This window comes from Panulirus ornatus, chromosome 3 (genome assembly GCF_036320965.1).
Source record: "Panulirus ornatus isolate Po-2019 chromosome 3, ASM3632096v1, whole genome shotgun sequence".
NCBI classification, from domain to species: domain Eukaryota; kingdom Metazoa; phylum Arthropoda; class Malacostraca; order Decapoda; family Palinuridae; genus Panulirus; species Panulirus ornatus.
Window position 1 is genome coordinate 64,793,660 of NC_092226.1, and position 21,370 is coordinate 64,815,029.

At 43.9% G+C, this 21,370-nt stretch overlaps 1 protein-coding gene across 4 annotated transcripts in view; it reads right to left on the reverse strand.

Moving 5' to 3' along the window:
• Positions 1-21,370, reverse strand: part of LOC139762995 (uncharacterized) — a 39,327-nt gene that overhangs the window by 14,020 nt on the left and 3,937 nt on the right. For 2 of the 4 annotated variants that reach the window (XM_071688543.1, XM_071688546.1), the window contains exon 2: positions 5,772-6,055. In XM_071688543.1, coding sequence (XP_071544644.1) covers positions 5,772-6,010 — 239 coding nt within the window. In that variant the 5' untranslated portion in view covers positions 6,011-6,055. The remainder of the gene's footprint in view (positions 1-5,771; positions 6,056-21,370) is intronic. The other 2 variants (XM_071688557.1, XM_071688552.1) reach the window with 1 other exon arrangement.

Sequence of the window (21,370 nt, forward strand, 5' to 3'; positions counted from 1 at the left end):
TCTGTCAAGTAAGGATACGAGCTCGAACCACCCCAGATGTCAGAGCACTGCTCCATACTTAGACAAATCAACCCCTTGTACAAACGGAGCAACTGTTCAGAAGAGAAGTTTCGACATCTAAACAGGACACCCAGTTTCTTAGAGGCAGACTTAGCTATTCCTATAATATGGGGTTTCCAAGAAAGAGTGGATGTTACAGTAATAGCAAGTATGTTCATTGAGTCGAGAGTTGGAATTACAGAACCGTCAAAGGAGAGGAGAGTTGTGTAGTTTTCGACTACAGAGATATAAGTTTGTTGAGTTTACCTGGTAGGTTGTGTAAGAGGGTATTGATTGAGAGGGTGAAGGCAATTGCAGAGCATCAGACTGGAGAGAGCCAGTTTGGTTTCAGAAGTGGTAGAGGATGTGTGGATCAGGCATTTGCTTTAAAGAATGCGTGTGAGAAATATTTAGAGAATCAGATGGAGTTGTATGTGGCATTTATGAATCCGGAGAAGGCGTATGACGGTCGATAGAGATGCCTTTTGGAAGGCCTTAAGTATATGTGGTGTGGATGATTAACTGTTAGAAGCAGAGAAGATCTTATCAAAAGTGTAAGGATTGTGTACGTGTAGGAAGAAATGAAAGTGGAGTGTTGATGGTTCCAAGTGAAGGTTAGTCTGTGTGAGGGGTGTGTGATGTTTCCGTGGTTGTTCAAACTGTTTCTGGATGAGGTGGAAAGGGAGATAAATGAGAAGGTTTGGGAGAGAAGGACGAGTAAGCAGTTTGCTAGGGATGATAGGTCCTGGGAAGTGAATCATTTGTTGTTTGCTGATTATACAGCTCCCGTGGCAGATTCGATTTAAAGACTGCAAAAGTTTGTGACTGAGTTTGGAAGAATGTGAAAGGAGAAAGTTGAGAAGGAATACGAAAAAAAGCAAGATTACTAAGTTCAGCAGGGCTGAGGGACGCCTTAGTTGGGATGTAAGTTTGAATAGAGAAAATTTGGACAAGTTAAGTGTTTTAAATAGCTGAGAGTGGACGTGGCAGCGATCGAAACCATGGGAGCGGATGTGTCATAGGATAGGCGAGGGGGCGAAGGTTCTGGAAGCGTTGAAAAATGCGTGGAAAGAGAAAAACGTTGTCTGAGACGGCAAAAATGGGTACGTTTGAAGATATAGTAGTTCCAACAATAGATAATACTGTGCAGATGAGGATGGAGGTGTTAGAAATGAACTGTGAGCACATTATGTGATTTGAGGTGGTTTGATGGAATAAGTAAAGAAAGGTTAGAGAGAGGTGTGGTAATAAAAAGAGTGAGGATAAGAGAGCTGAAGAGGGTGTGCTCATATGGTTTGGACATATGGAGAGAATGACAAAGAGGATTTATCTGTCATATGTGGAGGGAACATGTTGAACTGAGAGTCCAAATTAGAGATAGACATATGAAATGGAAAAGATTTTGAGCGATAGGGGCCTGAACGTCCAGGAGGGTGGTAGAACAGTGAATTAGAACGATTTTTTTGTAATGGGGTCGACGTGCTTCTCAATGGACTGAATCAGGATACGTGAAGCGTCAGGGATAAACCACGGAAAGGTCAGTAGGGCATGAATGTGGATGGTGAGCTGTGGTTTTTCGGTATACACACACACACACACCCACACACACACACACACACACACACACACACACACACACACACACACACACACATATTTCTTTTTTTTTTTTTTTTTTTTGCTTTGTCGCTGTCTCCCGCGTTTGCGAGGTAGCGCAAGGAAACAGACGAAAGAAATGGCCCAACCCACCCCTATACACATGTATATACATACGTCCACACACGCAAAATATACATACCTACACAGCTTTCCATGGTTTACCCCAGACGCTTCACATGCCTTGATTCAATCCACTGACAGCACGTCAACCCCGGTATACCACATCGCTCCAATTCACTCTATTCCATGCACGCCTTTCACCCTCCTGCATGTTCAGGCCCCGATCACACAAAATCTTTTTCACTCCATCTTTCCACCTCCAATTTGGTCTCCCTCTTCTCCTCGTTCCCTCCACCTCCGACACATATATCCTCTTGGTCAATCTTTCCTCACTCATTCTCTCCATGTGCCCAAACCATTTCAAAACACCCTCTTCTGCTCTCTCAACCACGCTCTTTTTATTTCCACACATCTCTCTTACCCTTACGTTACTTACTCGATCAAACCACCTCACACCACACATTGTCCTCAAACATCTCATTTCCAGCACATCCATCCTCCTGCGCACAACTCTATCCATAGCCCACGCCTCGCAACCATACAACATTGTTGGAACCACTATTCCTTCAAACATACCCATTTTTGCTTTCCGAGATAATGTTCTCGACTTCCACACATTCTTCAAGGCTCCCAGAATTTTCGCCCCCTCCCCCACCCTATGATCCACTTCCGCTTCCATGGTTCCATCCGCTGCCAGATCCACTCCCAGATATCTAAAACACTTCACTTCCTCCAGTTTTTCTCCATTCAAACTCACCTCCCAATTGACTTGACCCTCAACCCTACTGTACCTAATAACCTTGCTCTTATTCACATTTACTCTTAACTTTCTTCTTCCACACACTTTACCAAACTCAGTCACCAGCTTCTGCAGTTTCTCACATGAATCAGCCACTAGCGCTGTATCATCAGCGAACAACAACTGACTCACTTCCCAAGCTCTCTCATCCCCAACAGACTTCATACTTGCCCCTCTTTCCAAAACTCTTGCATTCACCTCCCTAACAACCCCATCCATAAACAAATTAAACAACCATGGAGACATCACACACCCCTGCCGCAAACCTACATTCACTGAGAAACAATCACTTTCCTCTCTTCCTACACGTACACATGCCTTACATCCTCGATAAAAACTTTTCACTGCTTCTAACAACTTGCCTCCCACACCATATATTCTTAATACCTTCCACAGAGCATCTCTATCAACTCTATCATATGCCTTCTCCAGATCCATAAATGCTACATACAAATCCATTTGCTTTTCTAAGTATTTCTCACATACATTCTTCAAAGCAAACACCTGATCCACACATCCTCTACCACTTCTGAAACCACACTGCTCTTCCCCAATCTGATGCTCTGTACATGCTTTCACCCTCTCAATCAATACTCTCCCATATAATTTACCAGGAATACTCAACAAACTTATACCTCTGTATTTTGAGCACTCACTCTTATCCCCTTTGCCTTTGTACAATGGCACTATGCACGCATTCCGCCAATCCTCAGGCACCTCACCGTGAGTCATACATACATTAAATAACCTTACCAACCAGTCAACAATACAGTCACCCCCTTTTTTAATAAATTCCACTGCAATACCATCCAAACCTGCTGCCTTGCCGGCTTTCATCTTCCGCAAAGCTTTTACTACCTCTTCTCTGTTTACCAACTCATTTTCCCTAACCCTCTCACTTTGCACACCACACACACACACACACACACACACACACACATATATATATATATATATATATATATATATATATATATATATATATATATATATATATTATGCACATACATATAAACACTTGTTCATATTCATACTTGCTCGCCTTCATCCAATGCTGGCGCCACCCCGCCCCTCAGGAAACAGCATCGCCACTCCCTGCGGCACCGAGGTAGCGCCAGGAAACAGACGAAAAAAAAGGCCATATCTGCTCACACTCACTCTAGATGTCATGTGTATTGCACCGAAACCACAGCTCCCTATCCACATCCATGCCCCACAGCCCTTTCCATGGTTTACCCGGGACGTTTCACATGCCCTGGTTCAGTCCATTGACAGCACGTCGACCCCAGTATACCAAATCATCCCATTTCACTCTATTCCGTGCACGTCTGTCACCCTCCTGCACGGTCAGGCCCCGATCGCTCAAAATCTTTTACACTTCATCCTTCCACCTCCAAATTGGTCGCCAGCTTCTCCTTGCTCACTACACCTCTGACACATATATCCACTTTGTCAACCTTTCCTCACTCATTCGTTCCATATAGGCAAACCATTTCAACACACCCTCTTCTGCTCTCTCAACCACACTCTTTTTATTACCACACATCCCTCTTACCCTTTCATTACTTAATCGAGTAAACCACCTCACACCACATATTGTCCTCAGACATTTCATTTCCAACACATCCAACCTCCTCCGTACACCCTATATATAGCCCATGCCTCGCAACCATATAAAATTGTTGGAGCTACTATTCCTTTAAACACGCCCATTTTTGGTCTGCGAAATAACGTTCTCTCTTTCCGCACATAATTCATCGCTCCCAGAACCTTTGCCCCCTCTCCCACCCTATGGCTCATTTCTGCTTCCATGGTTCCATTCGCTGCCAAGCCCATTCCCAGATATCTAAAATATTTCACTTCTTCCAATTTTTCTACATTCAAACTTACATCCCAAATAACTTGTCCCACAACCCTGCAGAACATAATAATCTTGCTCTTATTCACATTTACTTTCAGCTTTCTCCTTTCATTCACTTTTCCAAACTCAGTCACAAACTTAGGCCGTTTCTCAGTGAATTAGCCACCAGTGATGTATCTTCGGCGAACAACAATTGACCATTAACAGGCCCTATTATGCCCAACAGGCTGCATACTCGCCCCTGTCTCCAAAACTCTTGCAATCACTTCCCTATACATCCATAAACAAATTAAACAACCATGGGGACTTCACACACCCCTGCCGCAGACCACCCTTCACTGAGAACCAATCACTTTCCTCTCTACTCGTACACATGCCTTACATCCTTAATAAAAAAAACTTCTCACTGCTTCTAGCAGCTTACCTACCACGTCATATATTCTTAAGACTTTCCGCAAAGCATCCCTATCAACCTTATCATTTACCTTCCCCAGATCTATGAATGCTACATACAAATCCATTTGTTTTTCTGAGTATTTCTCTCATACATTCTTCGAAGTAAATACCTGATCCACACATCCTCTACCACTTTTGAAACCACAGTCTGATGCTCTGTACATGCTTTCACCCCCTCAATCAATAAATTGTCATACAGTTTTCCAGGAATACTCAACAAACTTACATCTCTGTAGTTTGAACACTCACCTTTATCCCCTTTGCCTTTGTACAATGGCACCGTGCATGCATTCCGCCAGTCCTCACGCACTTCACCAAGATCCATACATACAATGAATATTCTTACCAACCAGTCAACAACACAGTCACCCCCTTGCCGGATTTCATCTGCAAGGCTTTCACCACCTCCTCTCTGTTAAACAATGCACTCTGCCTGACTCTCTCGCTTCGCACACCACCCGAACCAAAATTCCCAACATTTGTCAGTCTATCATCAAACACATTCAAAAATCATTCAAAATACTCACTCCATCACTACCTTTATCACTTCCTCCCTTGCCCCCTTCACCGATGTTCCCATTTGATCTCTCGTCTTCCGCGCGTTATTCGCCTTCTTCCAAAACATCTTTAATTCTGACTAAAGTTTAATGATACTCTCTCACCCCCAACTCTCATTTGCCCTCTTTTTCAACCCTTGCTCCTTCCTCTTGACCTCCTGCCGCTTTCTCTTATACATCTCCAAGTCATTTGCACTGTCTTCTTGTAAGTATCGTCCAAACGCCTCTTTTCTCTTTCACTGATAACTTTACTTCTTCATCCCACCCTTTCTAATTTGCGAATCACCTTATATTGCTTCACGTTTCTCGTGTTCAATCAAAAGGAATACTGTGTGCTTACCTGGTGCTGCTGAAGCTTTTGTTCGGCAGAAAGTGGACACATCCCTTTCTTTGGGAAGGAGAGGGTGTAGTCGGGAGATGAGGGTGAAGGAAAGGCCGCTGTCTGTAGTCTTGAGTAACTGTAGACAAGGCAAGACGAGAGAGGCCTCCACCCTGTTGGAGACGGGGCACCACATGCTTGAGAAACGCCGTGGTAGGTTTCAGGAAGGCACTTGCCCGGAAGTGTAGGGACCCGATCATAGTCTACACACACGGTGAGCGCGCAAACTCACACAACTTCCTCTGCTGCAACAGTGTATAAACTCACGATTATAATTCTGTTCGGTCACAGTTGGTAATTTGATGTGTGATTTATATTTAGCAGTAAGGCAAATCTAATTTAGCGATGAGCGATGATGAATGTGTGGAAAGAGAAAACGATATCTCGGATGGCAAAGAAGGATATGTTTGAAGAAATAGTACTGTAGTTCCAATAATATTATATGGTTGCGAGGCATGGAGAATATACAGTGTTGTGGGGAGGAGGGTGGAGTTGCTGAAAATTAAATGTTTGAGGACAATATGTGGTGTGAGGTGGTTTGATCGAGTAAGTAATGAAAGGGTAAGAGAGATGTGTGGTTGAGAGAGCTAAAAAGTGTGAAGACAAAATATGACATCGAGGAGTCAAAACTCGTGGCGGCTGTGTGGGCCATGAAATAGTGCCGCTTGAATCTGCTGGATCTACCACAAATCGATCTCCTCATCGATCACAAGCCTTTGGTGCCCATTTTGAACGACTGCACACTGGACGCTGTGGAGAACCCACGTCTCCAGCGACGAAGGGGAAGGCGACGCAGTTTTCCTTCACGACAGTGTTGCGTAAGGGGAAAGAGCACGCAATCCCCGACGCACTTTCTTCCGAGCAACTGTAGGTAACAGACCTGGAGGCAGAGACGGAAGTCACCTGACGTAGCTGCATGATGGCCAGAGCAGTGGACTTGTCTTTGCAGCCCCCCGATCACTTCCCTGACCCCAACATCCAGGAGATACGTACAGCCGCTGCCAAGGACGACGCCTACCGTCAGCTCCACACACCCATTAAGTTTTCCCACGGACAGGAAAAAAGAGTACCAGCAGCGCTGCGAGACTTGTGGAAAATACGAGATAGCCTGGCTACTGACGAAGGTCTCGTTCTCCGCTGCGTCCGGCTTATCATCCCTGCCGCATTTCGCTGCAGCGTTCTTTCCCGCCTTCACGACTCTCACCGAGGTATAGAGACCACAAAGCGCCGCGCCCGGCAGAGGATGTGGTGGCCTGGCAACACGAGTGACATCGTGAACGCCGTGCGGGCATGTGATACGTACTAGACCCTCCAGCCATTCCAGGTAAAGGAGCCAACGATGATGTGTGACCCGCCTGCATCCAGACCTTTCCAGGACGTCTCCGCTGACCTGTTCTCCCACGCAGGAAAGGAATTCCTGCTATACGCCGATGGTCTGTCTCGATGACCACAAGTTGGTCAGCACGGAAGGGAAACCACATCCGCATCTTCGTTACTGTGGGCGTAACTGTCCGTCTCCGCACGGACGGTGGACCTCAGTTCTTCACCTCCGAATTTCGTGCCTTTCTCAAGCGTTGGGGCGCGACTCGCCACGTCTCATGACCTCATTACCCGCAAGCCAACCGTCATGCTGAGGCCTGTGTGAAGCAGACGAAGCCCCTTATCATCAAGTAATGGCTGTCTGGATGATGAAAACTTCGACCGAGGACTGATGGAGATACGCAACAACCCTCACCCAAACGGCCGGTCACCCGCTCAGGTCCTCCTGGGTCACCCGCTGCCAACAGCCATATCAGCACACCGCCGCTCCTTCGCTTCGCAGGATGCAGCGGACGAGCTGATGCACGACAACTCACACTGCAGCAGAAGACGGAGGAGTACTATACCTGTCCACCTCCCAGATCCCGTCAAGAATATTTGAGACACAGCAGAGTCAATACCGTCGCCACCGGGACTACCACATTAAACTCCACAGCGGTAGAGTATGTTCGAGAAACTAACAACCCGTCGCCGATATCATCCCAAACCCGCCTGCCTCCTCTTCCTACGCCAGCAATAAGGGGAACGACAAGAGCCCGTGTGGGAAGCGAGCATAAGGACCATTTCCCCCCATCCGACCCCCTCCCCAGTCACCCAGACGTAGCTGCAGCAGACGTAAGCTTGTGGAAAGCCTGGATACCTAGGTCCTCCCAGTTCGGATTCCCCAGGAGCGAGCCGGAGGAAGTTTATGTTATGTATCTTAATGGTCCCATTGTCTTATAATGTAACCCTACATGTGATGTTTATCATCTAATGTACTGTGCTCGTCTCCCATCTTTTTCTGAACGAGCGACATGCGCCCTGTCGGCAGATGGGGTAAGTTCTCGGGCAGTAAACACAATCCCTCGAGTCTCAATTTCACTTGTCATGTCTTCCCTCTCGCCTCCCAGACCATCTTGTCTATACAGCATTAATGCCCTGTCTTCATCACCGACGCTACATTTAACACCACCTTGAAAAATTGTAGTGTTATCAACATCTTATCACGGTTACGCCACGTATGTTGTTACTTTTAGTGGCTCCAGCTACATCATGCTGTTACAACAGGTTCAGTGATTACTAGTGATGACTTTTGTCCCCACCCGCTGGAGAATTCTCGATATAAGCCACCTAAGCTTCGTTAATGGCGTTGCTCGCCTTAATTCTCCGTATATGTTAAATTATACTAGGCCTAGGTGTTTGCGTTGCTCTCCTCAGTTCTTAATGTGAAATGAGCTAGGCTTCTTCACGAACGTTGCTCACCTCATAACCAGTGAATCCTTCCTTTCTATCCAGAGTCAAGTAGTCGTCTAGCAAAAACTTTTTTCAGACTATTATCTTAGCGATTATAATCTTTCACAGAGTGAAACTGCTAGCCAAAGTTCAAGATCTGGATTTTTCTTAGATCTCTTGTCTTGGCACTGCTTCCACTGATATCGCTCAACTAGAATCATACATTTATTCAGTGCTTCATTCTCTGTGATTATTATTCGGTGCTGTAGTCACTGTATCTTTACTGTCTAATGTTGTATTTGTTCATTGTTGTTCATATCAAGTACTGTGTTACAATAGTCATTGCCATACCTTTTTCAGTGCGTAACCTCACATGTCTCTTACACTGTACCATATCATCAGAGATTACGACTTGGTGAATAGTATTTGATTGTAGAGGGCAGATAACTTTTTTTTCTATCTAACCTCGTTATGGTACATTTTGCTTTATCGTTGTGGCTATGTCTGGTTTTAATTTCAGTGGGCCTATGTTCTCTTTACAAGTTTCTTTCTATCTGATGTTATAGAAGTATGTACTTATTTGGATAGAATCGTGCGCTGTAAACACTCATATTAACTTATGTTCTTCTACCACTGTTATCATTTATCATTGACTTGGATGGCAGTATCGCTAGTGACACCTCAGAGCTTCTTGTCTTCGGTGTTAACTCCGGTAGCGATAGTTGTAGCATAGATGCATTGATTATCAGACCCTTGGGTATTCCCTGAACACTGTCCTCTTCAGAGTTTATATAAAGCTGATGACACACTTAACTTTACCACCATCTTTACCTTTACTGTATCATTAAAATGTGATATTTACTAAAGTAAATAATATTCTTAGATACCGAGAATTTTTATCAACTGTACATAACTGTTAAGTGTCAATTAGAATTTTTTTTATCATGCCACTCGCCTTTGGTAGCGTCGAGAACGATGTGATCAATAGGTACTCTACATACGTGTGTGGGATTTGGGGCGTACATGGTGACTTGGTCAGACGCGCATATGGGTAGGGCACGTGTATACTACATTGCTCCTGGGCGGAACGCGTGCTTGAGTTGTTTGCTTGTGTGGTTGGAAAGTGAGTATTGGATGGGTTGCGTGTGTGGATAGTTTTTTTTTGCATGTTAGATAACAGTTAATCATTGTCAATAAGGATCTTTCATGACTTGCGGTGCGCTTCTTCCTGTGTACGTGATGCATAACTCCAAGTATCAATGTTGCGTATCATACCTATTTGTAGTTACTAATTTGTACTGTACGGGAACGGAGTTTCACACTAGTGTGGCGCCATCTCTTGAACATTCTCTACTATCATCTAACCTCTGAAATCTATATATGCTGTCAGCATTAACCATGTTCTCATTATTCTGTTCTATTCTTCCTTCATTAATATAATAAAGAAGTATTTCTTTACATTTTTTTTTTGTTTGTTTGTTTCTTGTGATTAGGTCACCCCTCTCACTTATCTTTCCAAAGTCGGTAGATTTCAAGCCTTCAACCTTTCTTTGTATCAAGTTCTCTTCATTCTGACACCAGCTTTGTTGCCCTCCTCTGGACCTTCCCTGTGAGCTCTTTGTTTTTCTTTAGGTGCAGTGACCAAACCAGAGAAGCATATTCTAGTTTTGGCCTATAGTAAGATATGAATAGCTAGCCATATATTTTTGTATACGTATACCTAAAAGTTTTTTTGCTATTTGCCAGTAGTCTTTCCCTCTCTGATAAACCTTCTTCTTTTTCTTTCACTAAACCAGCATTCGGGTTTCTCCTGTAATCTCTCGTCTATTGAACGCCATCTGCTTTGTATCACTTCTATCTGAGACCCACTTGTCTGATAATGTTCTCGCTAGCTCCTTCTACATATCCAATTATAATCTCTGTCTGTGCTAATCAATCCTCCATCAGCACAGCTGTTGGGCGCCTTGACCATGAGTCCCTAACAATGATATCATTGGCTCAAGGTCTGTCCCGCATCCACTTCACTTTTCCTTTGTCCCGCCTATTGTTCTCCTAATTCTACAAATTTTACGTCTTGTTTCGACCATCAAAACTCCTACCATGAGACTGTGGCATCATTCCACCCGCAAGCGGAGATCCTCTACTTAGGGGATGTCACCATGTACCATAAGGGAATGACTGAATTCCTCGTACATGGATGGTAGGGGGATTGAAACCCTCACGTTCTCCATACCTCCCACGCTACCCATATAGAATCCAGACAGCTGTGACCACTCTTAAGATATTCTGGATCTGTTTTCCACCTCTGATCTATCCTGTTGTGGCTACAATCTCTCTCTCTCTCTCTCTCTCTCTCTCTCTCTCTCTCTCTCTCTCTCTCTCTCTCTCTCTCTCTCTCTCTCTCTCTCTCTCTCTCTCCCTCTGGTTGATTTATCTGACCACACTCAAAAAAACCCTCAAAAATGTATCCATTTCAAACGACACTCCTCTCCCTCCTCCAGTTCTCCTTTCTCAGCGTAAACACTGGCACCTCAACAAAGTTAACAGGAATAACTTACGAATATTCTTCTCTGACTTTTCTTGGTAAATAACTGGATCATATTTGGTGATGCTTCTATCTCAGCTAGAACGCATAGCAGAGGTAATTCTTGTGGGAATGGAAGTATTTAATTTCTCTTCCTCCAAGAGGACCTCTTCTTTCAGTCCTTGGTTCAACCGTTCCTGTACTGAAGCTATTCAGGCAAGGGATCAGGCACATCGGGCTTGAGAAAACTGTCCTTCATGTGGCTAACATTCAGCTTTCATCACTAACCGTAATATTACAGGCACTTTATCCGTGAGGCTAAGCGTTCCATTATTCAAACGAAATGTTATAACCTCTCCTCATCATCTACTGATAGGCCTTTCTGTTCTCTAGCTAAGGGCATCGCTGACAACTTTAGCGGCTCGACCCTCCCTTCGCTTTTCCATACTGACGATCCTATAGCTGTCTTTCCTGTAGACAAAGCAATTTCTCTTTGGTTCCTGGTTCTCCTCTAACTCCATTTTGAGTGCCTCTAACATTCCTTCACCCCATGACGCTCCTCTTATAAATCCTATGTCCCTCCCCGTAATCTCTTTCCGGACCGTCCGAAAAGCGCTTTTCTCTCTCTAGATACAAGCAAAGTTAATGGTCCTGATAGCATCCATCCCCGTGTACTGAAAAAGAGTACCCATGCACTTGCCCCTGTGCTCGCTCGTCTGTTCCATTTCTGTTCAAAAACCGGAACTTTTCCTTCTTCTTGGAAGCATGCCTTCATACATCCCATCTCTTAAGAAGGGTGACTGTTCTAACCCCCTCTGACTATCGTCATCTTGCTTTGACATCTACCATTTCCAGAGTCTTTGAATCCCTCCCCAACTCCCATATCCTTAGACGTCTTGAATCTCACAGTCTTCTCTCTGATTATGTAATCATCAGTATGGCTTCCGTAACTGGTGAGATCCATTGGTGACATTCTTTCTGATCTTACTAATGTCTAATCGACATCCCTGAAAGATTCTGGAAATTCTGTTTAGTTAGCCCTTGACATATCCAAAACTTTTGACAGGGTGTGGCAACTGGGTCTCATCTCTAAGCTCCCCTCTTTTGGCTTCCCTTCCTCACTTGTCTCCCTCATATCAAGCATCCTCTCTGGCCAATCTATCTCTGCGGTCGTGGATGATCAGCCTTCCCCCCTCCCCCCTTTTTTTTAATCAACAGCGGTGTCCCTCAAGGTTCTGTCCTGTCCCCTACACTTTTTCTCCTTGGTTCACTTTCCCTCTTCTATAAGTATTACCTGAGTTTTTGCTCCAAAGAGCCAACTGTTTGTGTGTCCCCACCACTAGTTAGACATCGCAGTACTCGGCAAGCTGCATCGTCGTTGGCACGTCAACGGTGGGCTGTTTTGATTATCGTTATTTTCCCTGCACCTCGAAGCTTTGGAACTGCCTACTCTCTCTCTCTCTCTCTCTCTCTCTCTCTCTCTCTCTCTCTCTCTCTCTCTCTCTCTCTCTCTCTCTCTCTCTCGTGTCTTTCCCAATAACTAAGATCTGGCATATCTTAAAAGGCAAGTTTTTCACTTCCCTAAAATTCGTTTATATACTTTCCCTTGTCTCTTCTTTTTCCCTTTCATTTTCTTCGCTGTGTTTCGCCGTCATCGGTGATAAGCACCTACGTCAGCAGCAGTGGGCATTCTGCCAGCCAACTGAAGCTGAGTAATTCGCTCGACACGAGATGTATATTCACCTGCAGTGGAGCCTGGAGCTACAGTAAGTTTGGTTTTCTAAACAATGAAGAGCGTAGGAGTCGAAAGAGTTAGTCATCAAGAAATACACCTAAGTGCACCAACGTTAGTAGGCCAAAGGGTGTTTGCCCCTCAGCCTAAAGCTGAGCGGGTGAAATTTTTCAAAAGAGATTGCATCAAGCTCTAAAAGGCCTGCAGGGCGTACAGCGTGTTGCAGATGGTGCACCAGTGTATGGTAACTAGGCAAACCATGCTGAGATGATGAGGAAGATTTTCGTAAGGTGTGCTATGGTAGGGATGCAGGGATAAGACTTGGTCAAAAGAAATATCAGTTTTCGGATGCCTAAGGTTAACCTCATGGGGCATGTGTTGAGCAATGGTCGAAGGCCCGATCCTAAAATGATGGAGGCCATAATGAAGATGGAACCACTCAGAGATAAAGATGAAGCAGAACGAATGGATGGCATGGTTAATTATCGGTCTAGATTTCTGCCCAAGTTAGCTTTTGTCACACGCCCTATTGTTAGTCAGGCGGTTAGGGATGTAGAGTGGAAATGGGGGAATGTTCAGCGTAAAACATTTCATGAAATTAAAAGCTCATTGACAGAAAGCACCAGTTCTAAGATACTTTGACCCCTGCAAAGTTATCAGTTTGGTCAAATGATAGAAATTAGGGCGCTGGCGCAGAACTGCTGCAGAATGGTCCCCCTTTGTGTTATACTCGTAGGGCACTATGTTCTGATAGGGAGAGTTGGTATGCTATTATAGGAAAAGAGATGCTTGCCATTGTCAATGCACTGGGGGAAATGGCACCAGTTTACATATGGTAGACCAGTGATTCTGCATAATGACCATAAGCCTCTTTAGGGCCTTATCCAGAGGCCCTAAAACGGCTTCAGGCGGTGCTGAATAAGGCCCTTGCATATGACACTAAAGTGAGGTACATGAACGGCAACCAATTGTTCATTGTTGACACTTATCACTGCATTCATCCACAACCTTCAATTCTCTTCCCTCATCTTTCACTCGATCTGCATCTCGTCTTGACACAGCTTCCTCAGTAAGCTCAGATTTGGACAGGATAGCTCAGTGGGGTAGACAAAATCTTGCTCTTGGACCTGAGCGGGAATAGAAGATGCTGTAGACCGTCTCTCTGTTTATTTAAACAACCTGGTTATGAAGGCAAGAGGGCGTAGCTATTGTGACAGCGTTCGACACTTCCCAGACTGAGTGATAAGATACAGTAGATGCGGATTACTTCAGTAAACAACCGTCTTTTTTTCTTCTTCTATTCGCAGCAAAACGTTCACTCGGCCGTGGCTTCGACAGCAACTTGGGCCACTGACTGAGTCAAAAGTTCCACTCGTTATAGGAATACAGATCATCACTCAATATCAAGATGTCTTACTACACAGTTTTGGCCACTTTCAACAATATCTCTTTACATATCTATTTTTGCAAAAGAGATTGCAAATATCTAAAGGCGTATTGAATATTTGATATGAAAAGGGTTAAAAACGTTGTGTTAGATTTCTTCAGTGTAAAACCAACACACGCTAACAAGGGATTCTCGCTCTTGAGGTAACGTGACAATATATACTATTCACAAGAGCAACAGACACATTAATCTTATTTCTCTTTCATGTGAATCATTTTTCATATCGTTTTTGCACGTTCAAAAACAACAAAAGAAAATATTTTGGCGTTTGAGTTTCTTTTTTTTTTTTCGTTACAATGGCCGGTGTTCTCTGATGAACAATTAAACGCATCCAGCGTTCTATGAAAATGTTGAAATATAGGGATTACTTTCCCTATTTTACGGGACACTACCCATGTAATCACTTCAAGACAATTAACATGACGGGTTATATATATATATATATATATATATATATATATATATATATGGTGTGGGAAGCAAGTTGCTAGAAGCAGGGAAAAGTTTTTATCAAGGATGTAAGACTTGTCCCCAACCCTACTGTACCTAATAACCTTGCTCTTATTCACATTTGCTCTTAGTTTTTTCTTTCACACACTTTACCAAACTCAGTCACCAGCTTCTGCAGTTTCTCACATGAATCAGCCACCAGCGCTGTATCATCAGTGAATAACAACTGACTCACTTCCCAAGCCCTCTCATCCACAACAGACTGCATACTTGCCCCTATCTCCAAAACTCTTGCATTCGCCTCCCTAATAACCCCATCCATAAGCAAATTAAACAACCATGGAGACATCACGCACCCCTGCCGCAAACCGACATTCACTGGAAACCAATCACTTTCCTCTCTTCCTACTCGCGTACATGCCTTATATCCTCGATAAAAACTTTTCACTGCTTCTAGCAACTTTCCTTCCACACCATATACTCTTAAAACTTTCACAGAGCATCTCTATCAACTCTATCTATCTAAGTATTTCTCAAATACATTCTTAAAAGCAAACACCTGATCCACACATCGTCTACCACTTCTGAAACCACACTGCTCTTCCTCAATCTGATACACTATTTTCCTGCAAAACTCGTCCAAATGCCTCTCTCTTCTCTTTCACTGATAATCTTACTTCTTCATCCCACCACTTACTACCCTTTCTAATCTGCCCACCTCCCACGTTTCTCATGCCACAAGCATCTTGTGCGCAAGCCATCACTGCTTCTCTGAATACATCCCATTCCTCCCCCACTCCCCTTACGTCCTTTATTCTCACCTTTTTCAATTCTGCACCCAGCCTCTCCTGGTACTTCCTTACACAAATCTTCTTCCCAAGCTCACTTACTCTCACCACTCTCTTCACCCCAACATTCTCTTCTTTTCTGAAAACCTCTACAAATCTTCACCTTTGCTTCCAAAAGATGATGACCAGACATCCCTCCAGTTGCACCTCTCGGCACATTAACATCCAAAAGTCTCTCTTTCACGTGGCTATCAATTAACACGCAATCAAATAACGCTCTTTGGCCATCTCTCCTACTTACATACGTATACTTATGTATATATCTCTTTTTAACCCAGGTGTTCCCTATCACCAGTCCTTTTTCAGCACACAAATCTACAAGCTCTTCACCATTCCCATTCACAACACTTAACAGCCCATTACTCACCTTAGCATTCAAAGCACCCATCACTATAACCCGGTCTCGTACATCAAAACTGCTAACACACTCACTCAGCTGCTCCCAAAACACTTGCCTCTCATGATTTTTCTTCTCATGACTAAGTGCATAGGCACCAATACTCACCCATCTCTCTCCATCCACTTTCAGTTTCACCCATATCAATCTAGAGTTTACTTTCTTACACTCTATCACATACTCCCACAACTCCTGCTTCTGGAGTAGTGCTACTCCTTCCTTTGCTCTTGTCCACTCACCAACCCCTGACTTTAGTCCCAAAACATTCCCAAACCACTCTTCCCCTTTACCCTTGAGCTTCGTTTCACTCAGAGTCAAAACATCCAGGTTCCTTTCCTCAAACATACTACCTATCTCTCCTTTTTTCTCATCTTGGTTACATCCACACACATTTTGAAACCCCAGTCTAAGCCTTCGAGGAGGATGAGCACTCCCCGCATGACTCCTTCTGTTTCCCCTTTTATCCCTGGGGATAGGGGAGAAAGAATACTTCCCACGCATTCCCCGCGTGTCGAAGGCGACTACAGGGGACGGGAGCGGGGGCCGAGAAACCCTCTATTCCTATCATTCTAACTTTCTAAAAGGGGATACACACACACACACACACACACACACACACACACACACACACACACACACACACACACACACACACTAATGCGGGAAATGGCAAATAGTATGAAAAAAAAAAAAAAAAAAGAAATATATATATATATATATATATATATATATATATATATATATATATATATATATATATATATATATATATATATATATATATATATGTATTTATTTATTTATTTTGCTTTGTCGCTGTCTCCCGCGTTTGCGAGGTAGCGCAAGGAAACAGACGAAAGAAATGGCCCAAGCCACCCCCATACACAATGTATACACACACACACGTCCACACACGCAAATATACATACCTATACATCTCAATGTACACATATATATATATATATATATATATATATATATATATATATATATATATATATATATAAATTGTTTCTTACATTTTTCATATGTATATATATGTATGTGTGTGTGTGTGTGTGTATGTGCGTATGTGTGTGTATGTGTGTGTGTGTGTGTATGTATATATATATGTATATTATCCCTGGGGATAGGGGTGAAAGAATACTTCCCACGTATTCCTCGCGTGTCGTAGAAAGCGACTAGAGGGGACGGGAGCGGGGGGCCGGAAATCCTCCCCTCCTTGTATTAACTTTCTAAAATGGGAAACAGAAGAAGGAGTCACGCGGGGAGTGATCATCCTCCTCGAAGGCTCAGAGTGGGGTGCCTAAATGTGTGTGGATGTAACCAAGATGTGAAAAAAGGAGAGATAGGTAGTATGTTTGAGGAAAGGAACCTGGATGTTTTGGCTCTGAGTGAAACGAAGCTCAAGGGTAAAGGGGAAGAGTGGTTTGGAAATGTCTGGGGAGTGAAGTCAGGGGTTAGTGAGAGGACAAGAGCAAGGGAAGGAGTAGCAATACTCCTGAAACAGGAGTTGTGGGAGTATGTGATAGAATGTAAGAAAGTAAATTCTCGATTAATATGGGTAAAATTGAAAGTTGATGGAGAGAGGTGGGTGATTATTGGTGCATATGCACCTGGGCATGAGAAGAAAGATCATGAGAGGCAAGTGTTTTGGGAGCAGCTGAATGAGTGTGTTAGCGGTTTTGATGCACGAGACCGGGTTATAGTGATGGGTGATTTGAATGCAAAGGTGAGTAATGTGGCAGTTGAGGGAATAATTGGTATGCATGGGGTGTTCAGTGTTGTAAATGGAAATGGTGAAGAGCTTGTAGATTTATGTGCTGAAAAAGGACTGATGATTGGGAATACCTGGTTTAAAAAGCGAGATATACATAAGTATACTTATGTAAGCAGGAGAGATGGCCAGAGAGCGTTATTGGATTACGTGTTAATTGACAGGCGTGCGAAAGAGAGACTTTTGGATGTTAATGTGCTGAGAGGTGCAACTGGAGGGATGTCTGATCATTATCTTGTGGAGGCTAAGGTGAAGATTAGTATGGGTTTTCAGAAAAGAGGAGTGAATGTTGGGGTGAAGAAGGTGGTGAGAGTAAGTGAGCTTGGGAAGGAGACCTGTGTGGGGAAGTACCAGGAGAGACTGTGTACAGAATGGAAAAAGGTGAGAACAATGGAAGTAAGGGGAGTGGGGGAGGAATGGGATGTATTTAGGGAATCAGTGATGGATTGCGCAAAAGATGCTTGTGGCATGAGAAGAGTGGGAGGTGGGCTGTTTAGAAAGGGTAGTGAGTGGTGGGATGAAGAAGTAAGAGTATTAGTGAAAGAGAAGAGAGAGGCATTTGGACGATTTTTGCAGGGAAAAAATGCAATTGAGTGGGAGAAGTATAAAAGAAAGAGACAGGAGGTCAAGAGAAAGGTGCAAGAGGTGAAAAAAAGGGCAAATGAGAGTTGGGGTGAGAGACTATCAGTAAATTTTAGGGAGAATAAAAAGATGTTCTGGAAGGAGGTAAATAGGGTGCGTAAGACAAGGGAGCAAATGGGAACTTCAGTGAAGGGCGTAAATGGGGAGGTGATAACAAGTAGTGGTGATGTGAGAAGGAGATGGAATGAGTATTTTGAAGGTTTGTTGAATGTGTCTGATGACAGAGTGGCAGATATAGGGTGTTTTGGTCGAGGTGGTGTGCAAAGTGAGAGGGTTAGGGAAAATGATTTGGTAAACAGAGAAGAGGTAGTAAAAGCTTTGCGGAAGATGAAAGCCGGCAAGGCAGCAGGTTTGGATGGTATTGCAGTGGAATTTATTAAAAAAGGGGGTGACTGTATTGTTGACTGGTTGGTAAGGTTATTTAATGTATGTATGACTCATGGTGAGGTGCCTGAGGATTGGCGGAATGCGTGCATAGTGCCATTGTACAAAGGCAAAGGGGATAAGAGTGAGTGCTCAAATTACAGAGGTATAAGTTTGTTGAGTATTCCTGGTAAACTATATGGGAGGGTATTGATTGAGAGGGTGAAGGCATGTACAGAGCATCAGATTGGGGAAGAGCAGTGTGGTTTCAGAAGTGGTAGAGGATGTGTGGATCAGGTGTTTGCTTTGAAGAATGTATGTGAGAAATACTTAGAAAAGCAAATGGATTTGTATGTAGCATTTATGGATCTGGAGAAGGCATGTGATAGAGTTGATAGAGATGCTCTGTGGAAGGTATTAAGAATATATGGTGTGGGAGGCAAGTTGTTAGAAGCAGTGAAAAGTTTTTATCGAGGATGTAAGGCATGTGTACGTGTAGGAAGAGAGGAAAGTGATTGGTTCTCAGTGAATGTAGGTTTGCGGCAGGGGTGTGTGATGTCTCCATGGTTGTTTAATTTGTTTATGGATGGGGTTGTTAGGGAGGTAAATGCAAGAGTCCTGGAAAGAGGGGCAAGTATGAAGTCTGTTGGGGATGAGAGAGCTTGGGAAGTGAGTCAGTTGTTGTTCGCTGATGATACAGCGCTGGTGGCTGATTCATGTGAGAAACTGCAGAAGCTGGTGACTGAGTTTGGTAAAGTGTGTGGAAGAAGAAAGTTAAGAGTAAATGTGAATAAGAGCAAGGTTATTAGGTACAGTAGGGTTGAGGGTCAAGTCAATTGGGAGGTGAGTTTGAATGGAGAAAAACTGGAGGAAGTGAAGTGTTTTAGATATCTGGGAGTGGATCTGTCAGCGGATGGAACCATGGAAGCGGAAGTGGATCATAGGGTGGGGGAGGGGGCGAAAATTTTGGGAGCCTTGAAAAATGTGTGGAAGTCGAGAACATTATCTCGGAAAGCAAAAATGGGTATGTTTGAAGGAATAGTGGTTCCAACAATGTTGTATGGTTGCGAGGCGTGGGCTATGGATAGAGTTGTGCGCAGGAGGATGGATGTGCTGGAAATGAGATGTTTGAGGACAATGTGTGGTGTGAGGTGGTTTGATCGAGTAAGTAACGTAAGGGTAAGAGAGATGTGTAGAAATAAAAAGAGCGTGGTTGAGAGAGCAGAAGAGGGTGTTTTGAAATGGTTTGGGCACATGGAGAGAATGAGTGAGGAAAGATTGACCAAGAGGATATATGTGTCGGAGGTGGAGGGAACGAGGAGAAGAGGGAGACCAAATTGGAGGTGGAAAGATGGAGTGAAAAAGATTTTGTGTGATCGGGGCCTGAACATGCAGGAGGGTGAAAGGAGGGCAAGGAATAGAGTGAATTGGAGCGATGTGGTATACAGGGGTTGACGTGCTGTCAGTGGATTGAATCAAGGCATGTGAAGCGTCTGGGGTAAACCATGGAAAGCTGTGTAGGTATGTATATTTGCGTGTGTGGACGTGTGTATGTACGTGTGTATGGGGGTTGGGCCATTTCTTTCGTCTGTTTCCTCGCGCTACCTCGCAAACGCGGGAGACAGCGACAAATTATAAAAAAAAAAAAAAAAAAAAAAAAAAAATATATATATATATATATATATATATATATATATATATATATATATATATACACACACAGACACATACATATATACCCATGCACACAATTCACACCGTCTGCCTTTATTCATTCCCATCGCCACCTCACCACACATGGAATACCATCCCCCTTCCCCCTCATGTGTGCGAGGTAGCACTAGGAAAAGACAACAAAGGCCCCATTCGTTCACACTCAGTCTCTAGCTGTCATGCAATAATGCCCGAAACTACAGCTCCCTTTCCACATCCAGGCCCCACACAACTTTCCATGGTTTACCCCAGACTCTTTACATGCCCTGATTCAATCCACTGACAGCACGTCAACCCCGGTATACCACATCGATCCAATTCACTCTATTCCTTGCCCTCCTTTCACCCTCCTGCATGTTCAGGCCCCGATCACACAAAAGCTTTTTCACTCCATCTTTCCACCTCCAATTTGGTCTCCCACTTCTCCTCGTTCCCTCCACCTCCGACACATATATCCTCTTGGTCAATCTTTCCTCACTCATTCTCTCCATGTGCCCAAACCATTTCAAAACACCCTCTTCTGCTCTCTCAACCACGCTCTTTTTATTTCCACACATCTCTCTTACCCTTACATTACTTACTCGATCAAACCACCTCACACCACACATTGTCCTCAAACATCTCATTTCCAGCACATCCACCCTCCTGCGCACAACTCTATCCATAGCCCACGCCTCGCAACCATACAACATTGTTGGAACCACTATTCCTTCAAACATACCCATTTTTGCTTTCCGAGATAATGTTCTCGACTTCCACACATTCTTCAAGGCTCCCAGGATTTTCGCCCCCTCCCCCACCCTATGATTCACTTCCGCTTCCATGGATCCATCCGCTGCCAGATCCACTCCCAGATATCTAAGACACTTTACTTCATCCGGTTTTTCTCCATTCAAACTTACCTCCCAATTGACTT